Consider the following 26,576-nt stretch of genomic DNA (forward strand, 5'->3'; position numbering starts at 1 on the left):
TTAAGAGAGTAGACCTAACATGAGAACCTTCTGTCTAAAGAATTCTACCTCCCAGGCATGATCCTTACCAGCATTTCAACCGATCATGTTTGGTCGTGATTCCATTTTCAAGAGTGCAATCACACTGCCCAATTATTTCCTAAGATGAGGTTAAAGGGTTGCCTTCCTAGCCTTCTCTCTCCCAAAGACATTGTCTGTGCCCAAAGGTGGGACCAACCCCCTGTGATTAATTCTCCAGTGTGCTGCCTCCCTCTTGATTTTGGGTAGCCCCACTGATTTCATATATAAATAGGGCTTAATTTACATGCTGACAGAGAGATAAATCAATAAACACCCTGTGTACGGCAGAAAACCAGTCTGCCAACTCTGCCTTCGTACACACTTCAGAACATATTTCTGGTCTATGGACATAACTCCTTACATAGTGTCTGTACACACAACTCACAATGGTTTGAATGATCCAGTGAGAACCTGGCTTTTATTTCAGACCTCACATGACATTCTTTGGTGAACCAGAACGTAGGGCTGTCCCTGTGGTGTGGGATGTGTCTGTGTCAAAGCACCATTCACACCACCATGCCCCAGGTGCAGGGCCTTAGGCAACGCCCCCTACTGTATAGCAGGCCTTGCCCCTGCCTTGCTCTGACCCCGATCCCCTCACTGACCATCCTGGCTGGGGATTAGCTGTGGCAGGACAGCAGTGGCAGATGGCAGGGCAGCAGTAGGACATCACCTCCTTTTGGCCTCTCCCCACATCATGCATGCACTCACCATGTGGTGCGAATGGCAGCCTGCTCCGTTCCACCGTGACCTCCCAACCCACTGGGCCCTGCTTCTCCATGGGCAGTTGGGAGACACAGCCACTTCCTGCTGCCACAGAGAAATGGGCCTCAGTGGGCCAGAAGGCCACAGCAGAGCAGGTTGCTGCTGGTGCTGCATGCATAGTGAGTATGTGTGTGTCGGGGGGGCGGGGGGGGCAATGAGGGGAGTTGACCCCCGTTGCTGCTGCTGTCACTTGCCTTCCACTGCCCACGTCCTGCCCCAGGATAATCCTTTCCCTCCTATCCATAAGACAGCTGGGGAGGCTGCTGCAAGGTCCCCAAAAGCATGTGGCATGATGTGGCCAACCCACCTCATCCTATGGATGGGATGGCTCTGTCCGAATGTACACACCAGGATCAGGATACTGAGGGGTTTCTGGGTCACAATTCCCCTCCCCTTTTCCCCCTCCTGCTCAAATCCTCAGTGTCCAAGTAAGCCTCCAGGTTGCACAAGGTCCCTCCAAAACCTGTGTTCCATGAGTCCACCCCAGTTGCTCTCCAGAGAGTATTACAACATTCCACTGCCTGGAAGGGGAGCTCACAGGAAGACCCCAACACCCCTGCATCACAGTGAGACAGTAAATGTTTCTGTTGTGGGAATCAAAGCCAGGCTCAGACAGATCTTTTTAAATTTTTCAGAGAATGTAATACTGGTGAAAGATGCTGAACTGAAAGCCTGGGCAGAGGCAGTTTGATCGATTTATGTATGCGTTTGATCAAGGTGGTCTTTGCTGCTCTCACTCCTTGGCTGGTAGCAGAACATACTCCCTCACTGACTCTGTGCTCCAACAGGTCCTGAAGACTTTTCCTCTCTTCAGAACTGTCATGTAATCATCTGTAACTTCTTGAACAAAGGTAACTTCTATTTTTGCCTTTGGAGAGAAGATATGTTCTTTCCAAACACTAGGGATTTTCTAAGCTGGTTTCTTGCATGATTGCATGATGGTGCAAAAGCATTTCCTCAGTCAGTTAGGACTACAGTAAACCCCCGAGTTACGTGAGGGTTGCACTCCTGCACACCCTTGTGTAACTCAAATTTTGCACAAGTTTAGGGGGGTGCACCGGGTGCTAGTGCACTGGTCAGTTTCCTGGCTCCCAAAGTGGTGGGGATCCAGGAATCAGGCAGATCCTGGCTCCTTTCTGCTGACAAGAGCCAGAAAACTGACCAGCGCTGGTGCACTGGTCAGTTTCCTGGCCCCTGCAAGCCCAGGGAAACTGGGATCCAGGTGCCAGTTTCCCTTCGCTGGGAAAGCCGGGCAGGCAGACTGCTGCGGCAGAGCGGCTTCTCCCCAGCTTCCTGGGGGCTGGAGCAGGGAGCTGGTGGAGGAGATGCACTACCGCCAGCCCTAGCCCCGGGGAACTCCAGGATTTCAACTTGTGCTTAAGGTGCATTAATGCAAGGTAAGTGCATGTCACACTTGTTCGTGTCAGGGGTTTACTGTACTGTACAATCAAACAATCAAAGTACTAAATAATCAAGAAACCTGGAATTAAAAAGGAGCTGCCAAACAAGAATGACACTGCCCCATCTTCTATACTCCAATGCCCCTTTATCATTTTGCTAAATCCTTCCCCCTGTAAATTTTAGGGCCCTGAATGCTGCAGCTCAATTCTCATTCTTGGAATCAAGATCCCATCATCTCCACCTTTCGCCCTTTTAACTCACTTTCATTCCCTCACTTTTGATTTAGAACTGGTCAGAAACTCTTCACACTTTCCGCTAAATTTTGAAATAGAAAATGTTTTTTGCTAGAAAACGTTGCCACTTTTTGGACCAGCTTTTCTTTTATTCAGCTCTGTATCAAAGCCAACGCTGCCCTCTCAGGGCTTCCCACACCTGAAATCTTTGCTGTCCCCTCCTGACTTCCGTCACCTCATGACAGAGAAGAGATGTGTCTCAGCTCCAGTAAACACAAACGACATTCTTACTGAGATTGCTGCACAGTAGCACTGGGCTTGTTCAGCTGACTTAGAAACACATCTGGTGCAGCCTGGTGGTACTGCTGCCTAAATCCTGAAATAGATTGCTGACTACACTGCGCCAATGGCTGGCCACAATCTGCATGCCCACTCCACTTGTCAAAACTGACTGGAAATGTCTCCCACCCTGACAGCCAGTCACACCCCTCTTCAAACCTCGCTCAAAAGGCTTTTGTCCTAATACTTGACTATAATTGAGATGAATCTCCACCCCCTACTTATGCCTTCCCCCTCCAGTCTCCCCTATAATCATCACACAGACCTGCCAGTGTACGTTACTTGTCTTTCTCTCAAGGTTAAACATTTTGAGTTCTGAGGTACTTGGAGTATGCAATGCTCTGGCCCTTGGGCGCTAGCAACAGGAATTGGATAGGGGGACTTGTGGTGCTAAAAACATGAGCCCCACTTCTCCGTGCTGAACGTCATAAGGCTGCCCCATGCACACGAAAGGCGAGGGAGTATGCTACAGTGAAGGGGTGTGGATTACATAAGATAGGTGTGATATCTAAACACTCATGAGGTGGCACATTCTTGTGGGGCCTACTTGATACCTCCTCCCAGGGTTACTTACCTGGCTGAGATTAAGAGGCTGCTGCTGCTGGAAATGTGGTCCTGGCCGCTGCTGCCTGTAGGCAATGGCTCCAGTCGAGCTCCCTGAAGAGTGACCGCTGGTGGAGGTCACGATGTTGGAGGACTTGGACTTGTAAGAGGATGAGTGATGACTGGTGGTGACTGTAACAGGAAAGACATCACATTTGTTCTTAAGTAATGTCTCATATCGTCTAACTAACCCTCCCCTCACTGGATCACCTTGGGGTGGCTGGTGGAAGGAGAAGCACAAAAAGGAGGGAATTGAAAATGGCTTCTCCTATACCTAGCAGTATCTTTGCGAGCTGACATATATCGTTCTCCCCATAAGCAATAGTACATTAAGTGAATCTCTAACTGGGTCCGGAGGCTGGTTTACAGAATGCTCAGGAGTGCCAGAAAGCGTTCTGCTTGGGGAACAGCAGGAGCAAATAGGCGGATGCCCAGTACAGAAAGTTAAAAAGCAATGCCCTGGAATGCAGAGGAAGAAAACCCTTTAGCTTGGCCAGCCTCACTGTGATTAGGGAGGGAGAAAAAGGGAGAACCTGTGCTCTGAGCCTTGGTCCACAGTTTCACAACTGCAACGCATGACACAAAAGGACAACCACATGACTCAGAACTCAGCAGGTGGGAACCACAGCAGAGGGCCCTTTTTGACCCGGTTATGTTTTTTAGTAGGGATGTTAATGTTTAAACTGTAATTCTCACCCGAAACAGCTGAGACTTTCTGGTGACAGTTAACCAATAGGGACTGGCACAGTCCATTCACCTGCTGTGAGCACTCCAGCCAGGCCGGAGTAGCCCCATTCCATGGAAGCCCTGGAGGGAGAGTAGCCCCACTTCCTAGCCACCCCTTCTCACTGGGCTGCCACAGACAGAGTGTCATCCCCCACCTCCTCGGTGATGCTCCTAGGCCAGGCCAGGCCAGGCCACTGTGGACGAGAGCTGCTCCAGCTGGGTCAGCGCAGCACAAGCAGGACACTCCAGCCCTGCCAGAGCCCGCCCTAGCAGTTAACCAGTTAACTCCTTAAACAGGATTTGTATCCCTGTTTTCCAGAGCCGTGGAGTCTCTAAAGAAGGGTAAGCAAATCTGCCATGTCCAGTCCAGACGAATCTGTTCTGCCACAAACATTAGCAGCCTTAGATGAAAACAGCTCCCTGCTTTCAATCTAAGGAGCTTCTGCCCGTTATATACATATATATGGCAGGGGTCTCTCTCAAGCTGGTGATATGAGACAGCCCTTACAATGTCTGAACTAGAGGACAAATTCTGCTCATGGACAATCCCTAGCATACAGGACCGCTGAGGGATAGCTCAGTGGTTTGAGCATCGGCCTGCTAAACCCAGGGTTGTGAGCTCCATCCTTGTGGGGGGGCATTAGGGATCTGGGGCAAATAGAAAAGGGGTGGGGAGGGATGGTGCTTGGTCCTGCCAAGAGGACAAGGGACTGGACTTGATGACCTCCTGAGGTCCCTTCCAGGTTTATAAGATGTGTGTATGTGATGTGAAAGAATTCGTCAGACTCTTGGACAAGGTAGGAGGGCAGATATGGGGCCCCAGAAGGCATGGGGGTAGGGACAGAGATGGGGGTTAGTCTCTGCCAGCCAGCCAGCCCTTGAGTGCTGTATGGCCTCGTGCTGCTCAGAATACCCACCACCGCCACAGTAGCAATGGAGACAACCAGGAGACGTGGGCCTGTTTAAAGCTCCAGGGCAGCTGCTCCTTTTGATGCCCCCCCCAACTCCTCCTCACGATCAGCCTCGCAAATGTAACAAAGAAAATTCTTAGCCCTTATGACTCTGAGATGTGCAACAAGGTAATGATAAATTACGCCTCCCCAGAAACTCTGTGCCAGGTGTTTTGGGGGAGAGAAAGTACACAGCACCTAATTGTTAAAAGAACCTGAAGAGCGAGATTGTTCCAAGATTATTGTTTACTTTCTATTATTTTCTTGAGGAAAAGAGTCCAATTTACCTGGTACCAGGCTATCGCATTCTACCAACACCTCACTGGCCTGGGTTTTCAGTGGTGGCACAATTATAGTCCGGGGGTTCCCGCTGCAGTGGGTCTCTGGTACCCCTTTGGTATCATAGGTGTTCCCATTATTGTGTGACCCACGGTGCTGCACTGAATAAGGGCTGTTGTTACTGGAGGAATCAGAGTAGGGTGAATCGTGCACAGTGACACAGCTGATGACGTTTTTTCTTTGCTTGGGTAGGGTGCTGTAGAAACAAACACATTATGGAAGAGCGTGAATGGGCAAGAACTTAGCACCAACATTCCATTCCACCCTCAGCCTGCTCCTTTAACAACGGGTATGTGGGTGTGTGCGCGTGCGTGTGTGTGTACACCTGTACATGTGTGCACAACCTTTAAGTTAAGCATGTGCTACAAGGCTTTGCCAAATCAAGGCCACCCTAGCCAAATGCTGTGCTTCTGAACTCATTTCTTACTATTCAGGCAAACCCACACTGAAGTCACACGAATTTTGTTTGAGGAAGGAGTGAGTAGAAAGCTGAATGTGGCTTTTTAACTGACCTTACGCGCACAGTTTAGAATAGTGCTCAGACTGCTAGACTTACCTCCCCGCAATTTACTCTCTCTCTGCAGGAGAAGCTCTGTAGATCACACTACACTATGTTGCATCTCTTACAACCCACACAAAAATGGAAAGCCTTCCCCCACCCTTCAGCAAGGATTTAATAATAGATGTGACAGTGAGGTTTCATATATTTAGAATTCCACTTTTACAAAATATACATTATATTTGTTGTTACACCATAGAACCTATATATTCATAAGTACTCAAAATGAAAGGACAACGTCTGTTTTGCCATGCAGAATCCTTGGGGTTTGTTCTCTTACTTGTTAATTCACAACATTCAGTAATTCGCAACAGGTCTCCTGACATGAATGTGAATTACTGAGGTCCTGCTGCACTTAATCTATCTATGGCATCAAAGAAGTGATTAAAAAGGAACATCAACATCAACATATCCTGGGTTATTGCTAGAAGTTCATTAGGCTAGACTGCACCCGCGCTGTTGGGATTCACTCCACAACTGTGTCTAATTATTCGTGATGGTTTATCTTGCCCATTATGAGCTTGTTTAGAGACAAGAAAGAGAGCGAGAGGAGGGGGATGGGAGAGAGGGGGGAAGATTTGCCTAAATGGCTCATATCCTTGACAGCGCACAGACCTTGACTACAGAAAATAGCTGCTATGTTTCACTGATTGCATTATGTTGTTATGGCAACTGAAGTTTTTAAAATGATGAAAAGAAATGGATAGTGCATAAAGAGCTAAGTAATTAGACTCAGTAGTGGAAACAGCCCCAACAGGAACAAAAACACCACACAGAAGTAACGGCCCATCTCTTAACCTTTTGAGCGCCACTCTTTTTTGTTTTTCTTTCTTCCCTTCCCCACTGAGGCTCAGTTCAACTTCTTCACTCCGAAAAAGAGGATCTGATTATTGTGGATTCAGCCACTGACGGACATTTTGCCTTCTCGTCTCAGTATTACTACGCATCCAAGTTAATGTAGGCAAATGCTGCAGACCTCTAGACCAGCTTGCATTACAGGCAATTTTTATTTATTTGTGCAATTTTTTTTACAGGGTAAAGAAAAGTAAATTATATCTCTTCAGCAGCGTTACTGGTGTCACCACATTTCCCTCATTAAGTGCCTTTCCCGCAGCCTTCCTAGGAGGCAACTACCCAGCTTTCTTTTAGCTTCTTGTGTCTTAAAAGCTTTTCTTTCTCTTTGTTCTTCCCCTGGAATGTCCACTAATGCGAAGCTTTGAAAATGAGCTTCTCCAGGACCTGATTCTGCAAATCTTTCACAGGCAAGTAATCCTTACTCAGGATACTGTATTTCAATAGGTTAATGATTATTACAGGAGCACGTAAGAAGCCCAGGCCTACATCAGGGTCTCATTGGTTTAGAAACTGTACAAAACACATAGTGATATACAGCCCCTGCCCAGAAGCACTTAAAATTTAAACAGACAAGACACAAGTGAAAGGTGGGAGGAACAGTGACTTCATCATACAGATGGGGAACTGTGGCTCAGCGAGATTAAGTGATCACAAAGGGAGTTTGGAACAGAGCACAGAACTGAGTCCATGAAAAAGGACTTTTTTAAAGGGTTTGCAGGAACAGATTGCTGTATTCTTCAATTTAATCTACTCGTCCATCAAGAGACAGACAGGGTGCTTGCTACGTTTGAAATGTAAAGAATAACGGTGTGTCCAAGAATGACAACTGACTTTAACTGAAGGAAGATATAACAATTTCGAAATGGTGCCGCAAGAAACAACATTAAACTAATAAAAACAACTATGTTATCAATATTCCATCTGCCTAATAGAAATGCCATAATTTCATTTATGAGTATCCATAATATTTGCCCTCTGCAACTACCCTCTGCTGTCAGTGAAGGAGAGACACATGTTCTCTAACACTGAAACTTATTACCTTTTATAACAAAAAATCAAATTAGTGAATGGTGCTCTGACAACTGATAAGGTTTGTTTCTTTTATGGCCCTTCCTTACATATGGGACTTAGTAGCTTAACTGTAAACATTTGTCTCTGGCTGATACTTGGTATGCAAGTGGTTCAGCTGTGGGAGTGGATAAGCAGTTTTTCCTAAATATGAAATATGGGTGTTTTTTAGGCTAGAATTTTTCATATTTTATGCCATTATGATTGAGAGATCTTGAAGGCAGGGCCAGCTTGTTGTTAGATGTTTGCACATTGCCCCCTAGAAACAGGGTTGGGGCCTCTAGCATGTTCCTCTTACAAAGAATAATAATGTTAAAAATGCTTAGTTATTTTCTTTTGCTACAGAAAGTAAACTGGAATAGGAAAAGAACAGTGCTTTCATCAGGAAGTTTTCCTCCTCAGAGTGCAGTGGTTACAATCAAAACTAGAAATCAAGCATATAAAATGAACTATAACCCCAGGCCTGTCAAGAAGGAGCAGGATTATTATTTTTGTTTTCCAGATGTGGAACTGAGTCAGACTAGAGCTCCAATCCTGAAACCATTTACGTATATACTTAACTTTACCACTACGAGTACTGTCAGTGAAGTCAATGGGATAACTCCAGGCAGTAATGTTAAGCACATATGTAAATGCTTGCAGGATCATGGCCTAACCATTCAGCAAGGTTCCTAACTTTAAGAAAACGAGTAAATCCACTGAAAATCCAAGTTGATATTCTCTTTAAAAGGTAATAACTATAATTCAAATCACAGCCCACATCCCTCCAGAGAGAAGCCAAATGGGACTATTCATACGTTTACAACTAGGTACCTGCTTAAGTCCCATTCTGAACTGGAGACAAAGAGATTCAGAGTGTGATTTTCAAAAGTGCCTAAGGCAGGTAGGTGCCCAGCTTGCACTGGAAATAAATTTGTTTTGAGTGGGATTACTCTCAGGCATTTAATTCAGGGTGGCTTTTGATAATCCCACCCTGAAACCAAAGCCACAGAAGAGATTCCACTTCCTAAAGCCTTCCAACTTACAAGAAGTTATTCTCTCTTGTGACTTCTCATGAGAGTCAAGATACAGGCATTCGCTCCATGGCCTGCTGTGTTATAGGACTAGTCTGGCAGACCTATGTGAATCTGAGGAGGAGTGTTAATGCATAGCTCACTGAAAATTATAAGTTTCTGTGTCCTGTCACATGGCACCACAATAACCTATTTGGCCACCTGTCTGTATTTCTATAGCACAACAGCAGCTTTCTGTCGGAGTTCAAAGTTATTTAAAAGCATAATTAAAAATACTGATATGGCCTGCACCCTTCTTATTAGACCTGCATTTATTCATGGCCGCTGCCTGGACAGAAGCTCTCCCTGCTGCAGTGATAAAAGTCCATGCATGCAGTCTTGAGAGGGGTGGCAATGCACCTTCACAAATTAACCACATATCCATTCTGCAGCCAGGACTCCAGACCACATAGTCATGCTGCTCTTTGACCAGCACCTACAAGATCCCTATTCCTCTTACTACACTCTGGCTATGTCTACACTAGCACTCCGCTTTCGAAAGGGGGATGCTAATGAGACACTTTGCGATATGCTAATGAGACACCACCATGAATATGCAGCACCTCATTAGCATAATGACAGCCATGGCACTTCAAAACTGCCGCTTTCGATTGTGTGCAGCTGGTTTACATGGGGTCCTTTTCGAAAGGATCCCACACATTTCGAAATCCCCTTATTCCTATTTGGTTATATGAATGAGGGGATTTCGAAGCATGTGGGCTCCTTTCGAAAAGGACCCCGTGTAAACGAGCCACGCGCAATCGAAAGCGGCACTTTCGAAGTGCCACGGCCGCCATTATGCTAATGACATGCTGCATATTCATGGCAATGCCTCATTAGCAATTTTTGATTAGGTTCATTATCATGCTCCTTTTGAAATTCTGGTGGTAGTATAGACATAGCCTACAAGTAGGCCTACTATTTTTAGCAAGTGCAAAGAAAAACAAGCACCCTGCCCTGCATGGCTTGAGATCAGTCTCAGACCCAGAACAGTTCACATCCAAAGAGTATGGAGATACTGAGCACCTCTGTGCTCTCAAACATGCAGGCTATGGTTACACTAGTGAGTTTTGCTGACAAACCTCTGGTTTTGTTGACAAAACTAGTGGAACACAAAATGTTTGCTGACAAATTCAGCACTTTTGCCAGCAGCTTTCTGCCTCTCAGCCATGAGCATAATGCTGCTGTCAACAGATTCTGCCAACAAAAAGGCTGTGTGAATGCTCTGGGGGGCCTTCTCGTGACAGACAGGGCATCCAGAACAATAGGCAGCCCTGTCTGATGTGCTTCCGGGTGCCTGTTTTGTTGAGAGAGCAGCTCAGCAGCCCAGCTGCTCTGTCGACAGAGCGTAGTGCTCTTTAAATCAGTTTTAGTGTGTGGCTGCACTCTGTCAACAGACGTTTTGTTGGGAAATTTCTTCCAACAGTGACTTATGTTGACAGAGCGCTGCAGTGTAACCGTACATAGACACATGCCATTGACTGCTACCAGAGAAGGAACAGCACCCCTCTTCCAAGATGAGATCAGCCCTGCAAGGCTAGTGGAGTTTCAGAAGGGAGTCGAAGGAGGAAAGGGAAGGTGCTTGCTGTACTTTTAGAAGTTATGAAGACAGACAGGAGTGGTTTGAAGTGATCTGGCCCTAGGGCAGTGGTGTTCAAACTCTTCTAGTCACACCTCCACTTACCAGCATGGTACATGACTGTGGCCCACCCCTCACGACTGCACAGCTTGGGCTGAAGCTGGTGGGGGCGGGCAGAGCTGGGGATGAGGGAGGAGCTGGGACAGAGGAATAGCTGTGCTGTGTTTGGAGCAGAGAGGGAATGAGGGCAGACCAGGGAATGGGGTGGAGCTTTGGCTGGCAGCAGAGTGAGGTTGGGGTGGAGTGGCCCCTGGAGGCAGCTCAGGACCCCATTTGGGGACAGAGCTGATCTGGGGGCAGGGCGACACAGGGCTGGAAGCATGACACTACCTCCCCGCCTCCCAGGAAGGGCCAGCATAGGCCTGGAGACAGAACAGCTCTGGGGGCTTAACACAGTTGAGCAAAGGGTGAGGGGTGGAGCTGGATGGGGCACACAGCAGGGCTGGAAGCCTAGCACTCCCTTCCCACATCCTAAGGAGGTTCTCCCAGGCCCTGCTTTGCGCCCTTCACCCCCAGATGTTCCTCCAGGCTTCCCAAACAGGGCCATGGCCCACGGCTGGGGACCACTGTACCAAGGGCTCACAATGAAGCTGGTGTAAACCAACATGGCTCCATAGATGCTGAGTTCCACCAACTCAGGATCAAGCCCTAAGACTTTCAGGACCACGAGTTTTTCATGAGCAGGAACTTCTCAACCTAACTGAAAACATCCAAATGCAATGAATTGACCAGTATGTGCCACAGCCTGTTACAGTTCTCTGCTTGAGAGTCTGGTTCCTTTGCTCAAACTGTAGCGACTCATGCTTCCAGCTGTGCAGCCATTGCACAAGCAGGCCTTTCAGTTCATGGGCATGTACACCATGCTACCTTAGTTCTCCAGAAACCACACTGCGGTGCATTCGGACAAGGCCCAGTGCACTGAAGAGGCTAAGCCCACAACAGCTCTCTTCTCTGGCTCTGAAGACCCAATAACTTGCAGCTTTCTGAAATGTGTCCACCTCTGAATGAACCCCAATAAATTGCACGCAAAGACATTTCAGGGTCAGCCATAAACCTACAAAAATCAATGAAATCCGAGACTAAGGCTGAAATCCCCTAACTCTGCTTATTTCAGTGTCAGGACCCGACATATCTTTGTCATTGCATCTCTTCACTCCTCTCTCAGATACAACACATTGTTATCTATTTCCACGCTTGCAAGACACAGAATGAACCATAATGAGCTGTATGTGTATTCATCACAGTCTTTACCAGAAAGGGTCAGACATGCTAAACCATTTAGCAGCACCTAACAATTTTGCTACAGCAGGCCTGGTGACACTGCGTCTGCCATTGTTCCAACCAATAGCTGCCTTGGATGGTTTATTTAGTTGCCTGTTTTACAGAAAGGCTGGGAAGTCTAACTCTGTTCTCTGCTGACTGTGATGAGCCAATATGATGGCTATATACAACAACATTCATAATACCATTATATATTAAATACCAAGGATGAAATCATGTCCCCATTAAAGTCAATAAGTGTTTTGCTCTTGACTTTTAGGACACAATTTCATCCCAAGTGCTTACATGTATAGAAATTAGACAGTACTTTTTTGCTTTATGTACTATGCTTTATGCTTCTTTTGTGTTTAGAAACAACACAGTGGGGCCCCAAACCTGACCATGGTCTTTGAACATTACTGCACTGTAGGCATACACATACACACACACACACAAAGAAACAACAGCCTAGATCCTCAGCTATGCTGAATTTAGCCCTCCCAGGGACTCCTCCTGTGTAAGAAGAAAACCCAGCTGCCACCTTAAGGAAGCACTTTTTCCCCTTCCAGTGTGAGGAGCAAGAATCTGGCCCAATATATGGGAAATAGTGAATGAGAACATTCATTAAACTACTCACAATCAGTTGTATAAATGATATGGTCAATACAGTTTTTTTCTTTTAAATGTCGGGTGAATTTTCTGATAGTGAAGTGTGCCGCTGCCTCACAGGTCTAGAAGACACAGGTACCCTCAGCCTGCCTAGCATGAAAGGACAGTGGATAGCTACCCTATGGTTCCTTGAGTTTCAGGGATGCTCACTGGAAATGGGATGGGGTGATCCTTAGGGCAGCGGTGGCCAAACTTTTTAGTAAGGCAACCCACCAATTGCATTTTGGGATTTTTTGGGATGCACCGAGTCCAGAATTCATGAGGGAGGGCCCAAAACCACAGCCCAGACTTTTCAGCTCCTTATCTTCTACTGTTATTGCCTCCTCGTCCTCCTCCTGCTGCTGACAGGGCACCAACCAGCCACAGCAGCTCCTTCATCCATGCACCACAACCCTAAGCTCAGCCCACTGTGAAGGGAAGGCCCTAGGAGAACAGGGCTGGAGAGTGAGCCTGCCCCTCGCTCTGCACTGTGGGCTCCTGTCAGTGGAGTGTGGGCCTGGCTTCCCTCTCCAGGAGTTGGGACCTGGCCCCTGTGTTTGCAGCACCACTAAGATTTGGCCATGGAGAGGCAACTGGACCAAGCCTGATGGGCACTTCAAACCTGTGTTCCAGGTCACAACACCTGAAGTGGGAAGGCAGGCCCAGCCCTGCTGGACAGGAGCCACCATTTTAGGGTGGATTTACTCTCCAACTCTCCTCCCCTCCACAACAGGCCCAAATGCTTCTACAATCAACTGGTGAACTAAAACCCACCGTGAGGAACCCTGCTTTAGGGCATCAACGGGGCTATGGATGACTAAGGGAGACGAGAGGCTCTCATGCTCCCTTTGGAGTAGAACTGCTGCTTCCTTTCTCTTTTAACCAGTCCCCTGCTCAGCCAAGGAATCATCAGCAATTTCTTTTTAGAAAATTGTGGTAAGGGTTGTTGTTGTTATAAAGTCACAAAGGGCACCTCCCCCCCTTCCATCACTTTTTCCTGCTACGCTAGAGTTAGCAGCATGTGAAATTATACCTCCTGCTGCGATTACTGCTGGCCCAGTCCTGTGTGTCATTCATTCACGAGCAGCACACACAATCTCTCACTTGCTTATATCCATAATTTATTCATCCCAAGATGCACTTGTGCCTCTGTTCTATATTTACACTGTTTTATTTTTCCCCTGCTAACTTCAAAAGTGTTTAATCAGTTGAGGATGTATAGCTAAAAAAAGAATCCACAAAATGAAGTTACTGGCGTGGCGGAGACTGCATAGCTTAGGCAACTGTGAGCGAGGAATGCTACCAGGCTGTCTGGTTCCCAGTGCCATAGTATTGGAGGACTCTGGTAGAGAAACTTACAAATTGAGAGACTTGGCATTTTTGTAAGAAATCTGTGAAGTCTAAATTTTGTTTTAAACTTCCTCAGTCCTCCACGAAAACCAGTGACATCTAAACTTCTCCCTCTAGAGGAATAACTCACAGGAGTGTTGTTCTACAGAACAGAAGAGACTTGTCTTTTTTGGACTAAGGATGCTGAACTCAAGGGAGTGTCTTTGGAAAAGACAATGAACGGAGAACATGGTCTAGAGATCTCTTGAGGGGAAAGTCATTCTACAAGCTTTACTCTTCTCCCCTTTCGTAACTCATGGCAAGGCTGTTAATACCAGTCTCCAGTAGGTGGCACTCTTTTGTAATACAGCACGACTCTGGAAACCACATGCTTCCAAAGACCCATAGGACTCCCTGTGGAAACTTTATAGCTCACCACTGCTTATGAGAAGGGGGCAGGCTCTAGCAATTTTTTAAAATGTCCATTGATTTTAAAATGTAAAATACACAGCAGAAAAGAATTAAACAAAGCCAAGGACTACCTGCTGACAGCATCTTGGTGACCTCCCAAAACTTTCACTTGCACACATCTCTGTTTTCCAATAGAGAGGAAAGAAATTCTTCCCATAGCATGTGGGATTCTCCTGATTCTCACAAATAAAGGGTTTGACCTTCCTTTATTAGAAAGCCAATTTGTACTGCCCTGGCAATGCAGATGTGCCTTAATAAAGAAGGTGCAAATTCTCATTTTAAGGCTCCTTTATTCTGCCAGAGCATTATTAAGTGGCTTTAACATATCTGATAATCAGGCTCAATATATGCAGGTGGGATGATTTTGTCCATATCAATACTTCCTGTCTTGTATAACTGGGGCATAAGAGCTTTGCACAAGCATGGCTATCTGCAGTTTTTGGAGGAAGATAATTCTAGTCCAGTGATTCTCAAACTTCATTGCCTTGCGACCTGTCCAACAATAAAAATTACTACATGGTTCCAGGAGCAGGTACTGAGGCCAGCTGTCTGGCACTGAAGACCTTTGGCCTCAGTGTCGTCCCTTGGCAGTAGTGTTTGTGCTTCAGTCCTGAGCTCTATCAAGTCTAGCGCCAGCCCTGGCAAACCCATTAAAAAGTGACAGAGATGTAGCTGTGTTAGTTTGTATTCTATCAAAACAAGAAAGCAGTCAAGTAGCACTTCAAAGACTAACAAAATAATTTATTAGGTGATGAGCTTTCATGGGACAGACCCACTTCTTCTGCTTTTTTGTTCCATTAGAAAAAGGTTGTGACCACTTTGTGGTCCCCACCCACAGTTTGCGAACCACTGTTCTAGTTTCACACTCAAGGAAAATCATGTAGTATGTTTAGGGCTTAACCCAAAGTCCAGAGGAAGCAGTGGAAATATAACTCCCTAACTTTGGATTCTCCTTTCCCTCTGCTTCTGTGACTTCCTGGTCTCACCAATCATTCTTCTCTGAGTAGAGCTGATGGCTTTTTATGTGAATCAGAAAATTCCACATACATTGTTTCAGCATTTCCAAAATGAAGAGTTTCGATTTTTCATTTCAGAAAGACATTTTGCTTCAGAATTTCCATTAAAATAATTGTAAGAGAATGAAAAAGTTTTAAATCCTAAAACCAAAATGAAACAAAAAGAACCCTTAAAAAGTTTTGGGTTGAACACAATGTTTAGTTTGGGACAATTTTCCCCCTAATTTTTCCCATCCATGTGCAGAATAAATTTTATGTGTACAGAGGCATTATGGGATGTGTGCCATCAGTAGAAACAAACACACCGGGCCTGGGTGCCCTGCTCATCAGCTAGACAGCACCTGAGTCTCTCCTGGGTGGCGGCCTGAGTGCACAGCCTACAGGGAACACTGATCTGAAATGCAGTTTTTCCAATGTTTCATTTCATAGAGAAAAAACAAAAAAGTTGCAGTCCAATCCAAAGCATTCTTTAAAAATAATTTTCCCCTTTGCTTTAATGACCAACCAAAAACTTATTATTCACCTATCCCTAGTCGGAGCTCCTTCTCTGCCTGCTCTCGGCCACTGCCTGTCAGGCTGCACTCTGTTCTCAGTCCAATCCGATTTTCACTTCACAAGCTATCTCTTGAAAGCTTCATACACACTTCTATGCTGGCAGCTCCTAACACTACCTCTCTTCCCTGACCTCTGCTTTTCTCATCCATCCTCTCTTCTGTCTCCCTCACACATCACCATGGATACCATGCTTCCAATTCAAAATGTAACATGATGAAAACTCAAAACCTGTCCCTTCTCCTGAGCTCTCTCCATTTTCCATCCTTGACTATCCCACCTTCCTCCCAGTCTCCATGCCTCCAAATGTTAGTTTTCTACTTTTCTTTTTCCTTGTCCCCATAATATTGGCTGTTGTCAAATAAAAAACACATAAACACATTTAGCAGCAGCTCTAAAATCCATCTTTTCCTTTCTGCCCCTTGTCCATGCCCAGGTCATCTCTCTCTTTGACGACTGCAGCTGCCTTTCCCTCTCATCCTCTTGTTTCCAACTTGTTTCTTCCGATCAGATCATCATCCTGTCGGCCATTCCAAAAATCCCAGAAAATGGTAATGTTTTTCTAGCTGATGCAGGACTGGAGAAGGTGAGAGGTTCTCACAGATTTTTCATTCTGTGGATTGCTGTCCTGGTAGCATCCCTTCACTGGCATCTTGTTCTAAACTTCTAGGCCCTGCAGAAAGCAATGCCTCTTTGCCACGGATCTCTTTTATTTCCCTGTCCAAGACCTTCAGCTTCCCTTCGTATTCCTCTCCCCTTCTCATCTTTATATCATCTCCCATGATATTCCTAATAGTCGGAACACCTTTCTCTGAGTGCACCTGGCTTCCACCCTCGCTTCCAAATCCTTTCTAGAAATACACGTCTGCAACAGCAACTTACCAAAGAAACGTTACAATAATTATTTACAAAAAAAGGAAATATCCTGCACTGGTTTGTTATATACTCATCCTCTGGTCATCTGGTACATGACAGGCCTGATTTTGAGAGGTCATGAGCTTCTGCCACGCCCATTGAGAATGCTCAGAACCTCTGAAAATAAAGCTCTGTGCTGCCTCATTTCTCTATGGAAGGTTGGAAACCAGCAATGGGTAACAAAGAATAGCGAGTGGGCCACATGAGTGACCCTCCTTCATCTCAGTGGGCTGCAGCAGCCTGAGGCCCACTGGAATTTCCGCCTGAGGCTCATGGACCTACTCTCTGCTCCCCAACCCCATGCGATGCTCGTGCTCTGGGGCACTGGAGCCCTGCACTCCCTGCTCCTCTCCTCCCCTCCCTCCCTGCACTTGTTGGCATTTTTGTAAGAAATCTGTGAAGTCTGTGCTGGGAGAGTGGGGGAGGAGTAGGAAGTGCAGGGCTCTAGTTCTCTGATACGTGCCTTGTTCCTGCTCATCCCCCTCCCGCCCAGCACTGGAAGGCCACAAATCCCCATCATTACTTTAATATCTGAGCACCAGTGTTCCCAGTAAGCTGAGCGCTTGGGCAGCCACCCTGGAGAGAGATAAAAGCTTCCCATCTGATTAGCAGAGCGCCCACAGCTGGCAGTGTGTGTGTTTCTACTGGTGGTGTACATTCACACATACCTTGGTGCACATAAAATATATTCCACACACAGATAGAAAAAATCAAAGGGAATATTGCTGAGCGCGTCACAATCTTTAATATAGTTCTCTCCCCAACGCCCCCATGAGGTGAGGAGGGCCTACTCTACACTACCAAGGGCCATCCATCTAACTTACGCAGCTTCAGTTACGTGAATAACATAGCTGAAGTCAATGTACTTAGGTCTACTTACCCTGGTGTCTTCACTGCGGTGAGTAAATGGCAAACGCTCTCCCATCGACTATGCATCTCGTTTTGGTGCAGTAATGGAGTTGATGGGAGAGCACTTGGCAGGAGATTTACTGTGTCTATAATAGGTACAATAAATCAACCCCTGCTGGATTGATCGCTGACCATTGATCCAGCAGGTAGTGCAGACCTGCCCAACGTATTATCTTCATTTCACAGACGGAGTAACTGAGGCACAAAGGGATCAAGCAACACAGGCAGTCTATGGCAGAGCAAGGCACCGAACCTCGCTCTCCCATGCCCACCCTCTCACAACTGGCCCATGCTAGCGTTCTGGTCAGAAAGTTTCTTTACTGTGATTGTCAGGAATTGGTTTCCATGCCACTGTTGGTCCTCACAGCACAGACTGTGCATCAATTGACTAGACTGTCTCAGTAGACTTTGAGCTCTGACCCTCTCTCTTAAAACTCTACAGAGCTTCTTGCACGCCCCTCTCCTCAGATGGGGTATGAAATCACTGCTCACCTGGTGGGTGCATGTTTCTGTTCTTCTTCTTCATCTGTGTCACTGCTGATAGTGATGACACTGACCGCGGGGCTTGGGGTATCCGGAATGATTATTGTTTGCCGCTGCCGCTCCCGTGTGGTGCTGGGAGCTCCATCTCCCCACCCGCATGTGACAGAAGCGCTACAGGCAGGGCTGTTGTGCACCATGGCACAGCGAGGGGGGGTGTTCTCCTTCACACGCTTTGATCGCTGAGGGGAGCCAATGGCCTGAGAGGAGGAGACCTCATATGTGGACACGTTTCTGAAAATGACAAAAACAATTGGTTGGTTAAAGCTTGTATTGCTCAGTCCCCCTGACATTACTGGCTTTTGCTTCCTGGCTTCAACCTCTGGGAACACTACAGAACTGGCGTACAACGTCTCTTCAAGAGAGGGAAGAAAAGAGTGCCTCACATCACTCAAGGGGGCTGGAAACCATTTGGGTTTCTTTCAGGTGGAAAATAAAGATTTTTTTTCTGTTTTGAAAAAAAGAAATCTGCCTCAAATCCAAAACAGTTCAGTTTGGAAATGCTGCGCCTCATGGGAAATGCTGGATAGTGATACATCCTGGGAGATGTAGTCCAGCCAAGGAACCCGGGCCATTGAAGAGAATGGGAGCATGAGGCACATCAACTACAACTCCCATAAGGCACTACTGCCTCACGGCCTGATAAAAATATTCTGTTTTTTCATTCAGAATATTTCAGTTTTTCAATCCTCAAAATAGAAGTTTTCCGTGCAAAGTAGATATTTTTCACAAGAAGAATCCAATTTTTGAAAGTCCAATTTTCTGTCCAAAAAACAAAAAACGTATTGACAGATTGACAGAAAAATTTTGCCCAGGCTTCCTTATCTCAAGAGCATCAGGAGCAAACTGAGAAGTTTGAGAGTGGGAGATACTCAATCCCATTTTGGCTCTGATGTGAGGTGACAAGAGCAGTGAGTGCAGGGTAGAAGAAGTAAATAGGCTTTTCCTCTCGATGGAAAAAATTCTCAACTCCCTCCTATCTTCCTAATTCAGTCCCCAGCACTAAAAATAAGTAAGAAAACTAGGGGTTCATTTGCATCAGGACTCTAAACACCGTGTCTGCCTGTCAGAGGTTGAAAGCAACAAGAAGCTCATGAACGGAGTGCGTATTCACTAATCCCAACATCATTCTTCTCTAACACCTTTATTTTTGCCTCCCCCCTCGCAGAACATTTTCAGAGTCAAAGGGAAAGCAAAGTTCTGGTGCCATTTTACAGGCAAGTTTTGACTGTGTTTATGGTTTGGCCCAAAAACTAACAAAAGGAATAGGTGGCATGTATCAAAGGGAAGGAATTATGGACATGTCACACTGCACTGACTTACACAGGGTCCTTTGCATAACAAATGACTGCACAGTAGCATTTGCAGTGCTTTTTGAATACCAATGAGAACCATCGAGTACCCTCCTCTCAGAAAGAGCATATCCCTGGTTTGGATACAAAAGCATCACAAATAATGCACAAGAGAGGGCTGTGGAAAGCAGCTGCTCTAAAAGCGTCTGGCTCTTCTGATGCAGACGCCTTGTGCCCTGGTGGCAGATTACCCAGCGATAGGTGAGACACTTCATATGTCCAGATGTACTGTGATCTAGTCCCCATTTTATGGGCTTGTCGGCTCTTAACTGGCTCTGTTCTGTGTCATGAATGGTCTAAGATGGCTGGAATCCACCCAAAGTAAATTAAACATTACACGTTAGAGAGCAGATTAACAGGAAGGATTTGAACACTAGCATCTTAAAGGCAGTGGAACTGACTGTGAATTCAGTACAGCTCGTCTGGTCCCATTCCGGTCACCCAAGAACCGCAAGCTGCTATTTTTCCTTCTGTTGGTCCAGCTATGTAGCCAAATAAACGCTGCAGCAGTGAGTCTCAGAGTTCTGGTCAGATGGTTTGGGCTTGCAAGGCTTGTGCAGTGGGGCTACGAACAGCAGTGTAGATGTGGGTTCTAAGGCCTTCCCCTACCACAGGTTTTCAGAGCCCAGCCTCCCGCCCAAAAACAGGGCCAGATTAAGAAAGAGGCGTTAGGGGCTTTAGCTACTAAGGCCCCTGTTTGCTGTGTCCAGACTGGCTCTGGCAGAGGGAGAGAAAAGGCATCTCCATGTGCTGCAGTTTCTCCTCACGGCCCCTGGAGCTGCATCACTGCAATGAGCAATGGGCCGGGAAGTTCTGTCCTGGTGCTGACCTTGCCTGCAGGCCCCACCCCCTTAATTCCCATTGGCTGTGATTCCCAGCCAATGGGAGCTGCAATGGGCGGTGCCTGCAAGCAAGTGTGAACCAGGCTTCACTACCGGTTCCCCCAGCATGAAATGGGAGCTGCCCCAGGTAAGCATCCACATCCCAACTCCCTGAGCCCCCTCCCACTCCCCACACTCCCATCCCAATCTCCTGCCCTGAGTCTCCTTCCAACTCCAAATCCCATGCCCCTTGAAACCCCCTACGCTCCAAATGCCTCATTCCCCAGTCCCACCCCAGAGCCTGCATTCCCAATTGTAGCCCTCACCCCCTCTGGTGCTGCCCCTACTCTTCTGCCTCAACCCGCAGCCCCCTCCCACACCAGCGCTTAGGGGCCCCACAAAATATCGTAGCCCCAGCCTCTAGAAGAGTGAATCCAGCCATGCCTAAATGGGGATGTTTACTCTGCTATTTTTAGCCAAGTACCATGAGCTCAAGTCAGTTGACCCAGGCTCTGAGAAATCCTGTTGTGGGTGTCTTTGTGTTGATTTATTGTCATGTAGCTCAAGTCTCTAAGAGCTGGCCATTTCTGGATTTCTCTCTGTCTTTTTCTCTTTCTTTTCTTAGAAAAAGTCAGTGCTCATTAAAGGTGCTGGTTTAACAGCCCTGAAGACCTCAGCTTTCTGTCCACAGACTAGGTATAGCACAAGCAGCAGCAAAGCGTCCTGCTCACATACCCCCCAGCCAATGTGTCCCAGCCACAGGGATTACCACAGGAGTGAGAGGGTGATTGCACATACCTTTTATTTATGCAATTGCATGCTCTGCCCCACTCCGGCAGGAAAGAACAGCTATAAAGCTGAGGGTTCCAGCTCTGGCGATGCCCCTGTGCTGGCGAATCCTGGGGTGGCACAGAACTTCCACCATGGCTTCTGTGCCATACTGCTCCCCATCAGACTTTGGTGCAGGAGATGCCCTTATGCTCCCATGATTCTCCACCTACCAGAATGGACCCTTGGGGCTACTAGAGATGAGCATAAGCTATGGCATCCAGAAGCCTACTCGGGACTGACCCATGTCAGGGAAGAGTACAGCTAGCTATGAGTTCTTTTTGCCCCTCACTTTGTGTTGACTGCATCACAGCTGGGCGAGTGGATCTATCTCTGCATATATGCAATCACCCATTTACTCCTGAATGTACAATATGCAGGTTCATGTGTTAGGCTCATTGCTTCTGAAAATGTGGCCCATTTAGGGGATTACAATGTCAAGGAAATGTGGCCCATTTAAGAGTGTCACTGAGGTCAAGATTGGGATAATCTTTATTCTGCTCTCGGTAATGTCAAAAAGTTCTTCATATAGCTTTGTACCATCCTTGTCTACCTTTCAATGCAGTTTCACGTGCTCATCTCCAGAAATAAAAAAACAAAAAGCAAGTAAGAAATAGATTTCGTAAACAGAAAGAGTTTGGACTGGCATTAATTTGCAGAGACTTGTACAACTGGCTTGTGGTTCTGCTGCTCTCCATAATGCAGCCATCCCAAACATAGTGCATTAAAATTGTATGTCACCTCACCTCATGATGCAGTCTATATTTAAACCTACTCTGTTCCATGTATATTCACTGAAGTGGGCACAACGGGGCTTTTAAGTGGTTCAATATCCACTAAATTCTGCCAAGACATCAATGTAATGGATTTAAATAGGCACAGTTGCATGGGTTTAGCGACTTCACCTCTCTCATGGAAAGCAGAGCAGAATCCTCCTATAGTATATATACATAAGCAGAATATTACAGCCTAATCCTTCTGTCACTTACATTAGTCCAAGTCCACCTCATGCACATGAGAAAAAAATCAAGCTACATTTTGGGAAAAAGGCATGTGCTTAGGGTTACCACACGTGACCTTTCAAAAATGAGAACACCCCTGAGAGGGAGTGTATCTGTATCAATATCTACCAGCTCACCTTGTATTAATGCACTATACATACTATAACACATTAGTACAAGGCGAGTGAATAGATACTGATACAGACACACTCCCTTTCAGGGGTGTCTCTTTTTTAGATGGTATCACTACATTTCCTCCCCTTTCTTTGCAGAGCTACCACCAGAACGGCCATTGGTACAAGTGCATGCAACCATGAATCTAGCCTTTGGAGTGCTTAGGCTTCCCCTGTGCCCTTACCTCGTAGATGACTGGTGCTGCTTGTTCTTCCTGGAGGAAGTGGTGCTGGTCGGCTGCTGCCTCATGACATGAGCCACACCCACATTCAAGGGCTGGGCTGCTGGAAGGGTCACATGACTAGCTAAGAGCGCAGGCTGTTGCATGATGGGATTATAATGGCTGCCATGAGCATGTGTGTTTCTGCAAGAGGAGGGAAACCGGAAATAAATGCATTTTAAATTTGTAGTGGTTCTTTACAAGGCTTCACTAGTCTCATGAATGCCCTCAGCTAAAGGTGACCTGGAATGAATGCACCCGTCCTGGCATCATGTTTGGGTTGGAGTTTTTCGTATGAAGGGCTGCTTCTCTTTGTTTTTCAGAGGTGTCTGCTTCATTCTCTCATGGGGTGGGAGAAGAAGGCACCTGTTTTATATATATGCCATATCCCACTAGAACCACTCAGGGTCACTGGATGTGTTGGCAAAAGAAGACAGGCGAGAGAGAAGAATGTCACCCTTTCCTCTAGTGCTGAACTCGTTCTCTCTGCAGTTCTCCTATCCCCCTGCCCAAGAAACCAGGGATTCAGCTCAGTACTGAACCAAACTGTCTATACAGCATTATAAGTCACTGCTAGTACACTATAACAATACGCCTACAGATGAGACTTAGAAACAATACCCTACTACACACACAATCGCACTTTGAGCATTTTGGTAGCTTTTTGTACATTGTTTGTTGTTCTACCACAGTATCCACCTGCACACTCCACTCCCCTTCTGGCCTTCAGGAAGTTCTTCTCCAGCTTCTTCAGGTGAGATTTACAATGCAGTTCCATCAAATCAGATGTCACATCAGGCTATCAGGGAAGCCAGAAGTGTCTGACTCCAAGTGATAGCCAACATTCCCTAATGTTCAGGTATAACCAGGACTTAGGAGTGAGACATCAACCCACAGAGTAGTAGCAATCTTCTATCAGAGCTGTTCTGTGGACCACCAGAGTGTGACAAATAACCTAGGCCATCTGGCTCACCTTTCAGCTAAGTTTCAACCTAGAGATGATCTGCCTGGCTCCCAGGCAAAGGAGAGGAGACAGCCTGATGAAATAATGTCTTCTTCCCACTAGCTGTTCACCTGGGAAAGAAACTGATGTTCTCACTCACTAGTGATGTCTTTATCTTCTGGAATATACCACAAGTGGAGCAAGTGACAATCTGAATGGGTTTCTTTGTACAATGAAGCAGATTTCTATTTCCTTTCCTCTGCTATGCTTGGGACTGACTGTCTCAGCGACTCCAAGAACACAGTTAGTGCCTGTTTTTGTTGAGTAAAAAAGGGTGAAAGTGACCTGGGGGCTCACCAATCTGATATTTCCTTAGACTTTGCTCCAGAGGCAAAATGATCTGGCCTGACGAGAGCCTTGAAGGACTCCCCATTTACCTGCTACTTTAATCCTCTTACTTTCAAGGCCTTGCACTGAAGCTACTGTTCTCACTAACTGCCTCCTCTCAGTGCCTACTGACACCAACCCTCTGAAGCAGTAAGAGCAACTTGGCAGTGGAAAGACTATCATTGGCAGACAGGCAGCGTCACTGGAGACATTCCAGGAGAGAAGAAATAAACTATGAGCAGAACAAATATGGGAAGGGTCCACTGTAAACATACAGGTTCAAAGTAATTGCTCTGGGAACTGCCTACCTGTCCCTAATCCTTTGACAATGCCCCCAATTTCACAAACAACCGCAGGACATGGCCGGAATTCTGTTCCCACTCAGCCTAAAATAGCCAAAGACCCACTATCCAGGACTGCACTGAGACTGCAAAGGACCAGGGCTCTCCTGCATAAGTCTGCGCTGACTTCACACCCACACAGAATTATCCCACCTGCTCCCTCCAGCCCAGGCAGAAAAAAGTGCTGCAAAGTCAATCTGGGATGCAACATGGCCCAAAACAATAAGGCTACTGGACTTTTTTTAAACAGGCCAAAGCAGATTCACACAGTCAGCGGGGGAGAGGCTGGGATCAAGAAAGGAGCATGTGTCTTTTTTTCCTGGGAGATGTTAGCCCGTCATAATGACAGAGCTGTAAGGAGAGGCTTAGGAGGGGCTACATCTGAATAGGTTTTGATGAATCATTCCCTTCAGACTCAAAATATCCAAAAGCCACTAACAGATCAAGGCAGCTGCTAGGAGTCCAGTGACTACGTCAGGGAAGATTCAGCCTACTGGGCACTCAGTTTGAGCTCAGACACTAGGGCTGGCATATTAGAAACTATTAAGACAGAGATCCAGTCAGACAGACAGACACACAATGTAGGGATGTCTCACAGATATACACACAAAACGCTCCAGCATTTCTTGTTTACCTCCAGTCTGCCAGTGGCTGGGTCCCTGCCATGGTCTCCGGTATAACAGTCGCATGCTGGACTGAGGTGTGGGTGGCTACTCCAGTCAGTTGCTGCCAGGCTGGAGGGAGCAGGATCTGCTGGGTCCCACTGGGCCAGGCCTGCTGTTGAATGGAAGAGAGGCTGAGGGTTAAAAAGCATCATCATTCATTGCTTTGGTGCCAGCCCACACCAAGATGGAGGTTTTAATGCTCTCAGGATAAAACAGTAAAATAATTTTCAGTACAGAACCATAAAACAGTGGAGAAATCCTGGCTAATGTGTTTCAAGGCAGCAGCTGGGTCACAGTTAGGGATAGAAAAATGAGAACTAGCCTGAATTGCAACCCAAACTTCAGCCAGAACCAGAACTTTCTGTTTCTGTCCTTCAGGTCAGTTTGGCTCTGAGGCGCCACCATGTTCACTCCTATATACCCCACTGGGCTTTTGGCCTTTTGCCAAACTGCATGATGAGGCTTCAGCAGGCCTAGCCTATTTTCCTGGGCTGGTTGTTGTCCTCAAATCTCATTAATTTCAGGGCTCCATAATGGCTGGTCAATAAAATCTGGGTCACCTCTGAGCTAGGGAAGCCCCAGGCAGCTGAAACTGGAACAAATCAGCTAATGAAAGGTCAACAGAGAACATGCCAAATCAGAAGTATTTTCTTCCTTGTTGCCCCACACAGAACTGAATAGAATATAGAGACTTGGGAGGATCAAGAAAGGGAAAGAAAAGGGAAGTGAGAGGGATATAAGGACCAGAGAGGAAGCTGTATATTAGCAGAAGGAGAGAGAAAGAAGGGATAGCTGGAGGGAAGGAGCTGAGAGTCAAAGGTAAGGGGGAATGGGATCAGAGATGAAGGGAGGATGGATGGATCTAGTTGCACTGGAAAGAGGGAATGTGAAGGATATGATGTGGAACAGGTCAGGAGGCGAAATGGCTATGTCAGGAGATTCAGATAGGTATCTCCACACAAAATCTACTTCACTGCTTCCAGTTGGCTCATATTTAAAGCAGACATGGAAAAGTGTGAGATTGGAAAACTGAATTCAAACAGACATTATCAGAGGCAAAAATGATTAGTGACAGGGAACTGACGCTAATACATTTGTGATGACTCACGGCCGGATTCTGATCCTCTTACTGACGTTGGTAGTACTTCATTCTCCAATTTATCTCACTGACATCAATGGGACTTTTCATGGAATAAAGCACTATTCAGCCTGAGTAAGCGTATCAAAATCTGGCCCTGAATTCACTTCAGCTGAAGGAACGTCAGTATGTGCAGGTCACTCAGGTGTAGAGCAGCTGGTTGTTTTACACAAGGAGCTGAAAAATAGCAATTTCTGATGCATGAAAGGTGCGAATATAGTGTTTTCACACTGATTGCAAAACAGTGGCTTCTGAGCACCAACATCCAATTTCACTGACTTAGGCAGCAAAGGAGAGTTGAGGGGCATGAGAATGAATAGTATGCCAGGACCACGTCTGTGCTGGAATACAAAGCACAAGTCACCGCCTTGTTGGAAAGCTATTCAGAAGCACAGATCTGCCAGCTAGCAGGCTTGGGCACTCCAAGCTGCACAGACAGTGGGTATGCCTAGACAAGGGTGCTAGGGGTGCAATTTC

The 26,576-nt window shown here is 46.5% G+C and overlaps 1 protein-coding gene across 5 annotated transcripts in view; it reads right to left on the reverse strand.

Annotated features, from left to right (window-relative positions):
* Window positions 1–26,576, reverse strand: part of HIPK2 (homeodomain interacting protein kinase 2) — a 215,705-nt gene that overhangs the window by 11,776 nt on the left and 177,353 nt on the right. For all 5 annotated transcript variants that reach the window (XM_075007466.1, XM_075007475.1, XM_075007485.1 and 2 more), the window contains 5 exons: window positions 24,931–25,073; window positions 22,590–22,769; window positions 18,182–18,463; window positions 5,365–5,612; window positions 3,373–3,533 (listed from right to left, as the gene is read on the reverse strand). In XM_075007466.1, the coding sequence (XP_074863567.1) occupies window positions 3,373–3,533; window positions 5,365–5,612; window positions 18,182–18,463; window positions 22,590–22,769; window positions 24,931–25,073 (1,014 nt within the window). The remainder of the gene's footprint in view (window positions 1–3,372; window positions 3,534–5,364; window positions 5,613–18,181; window positions 18,464–22,589; window positions 22,770–24,930; window positions 25,074–26,576) is intronic.

The sequence above is a fragment of the Carettochelys insculpta genome, chromosome 1 (genome assembly GCF_033958435.1).
Source record: "Carettochelys insculpta isolate YL-2023 chromosome 1, ASM3395843v1, whole genome shotgun sequence".
NCBI lineage: Eukaryota > Metazoa > Chordata > Testudines > Carettochelyidae > Carettochelys > Carettochelys insculpta.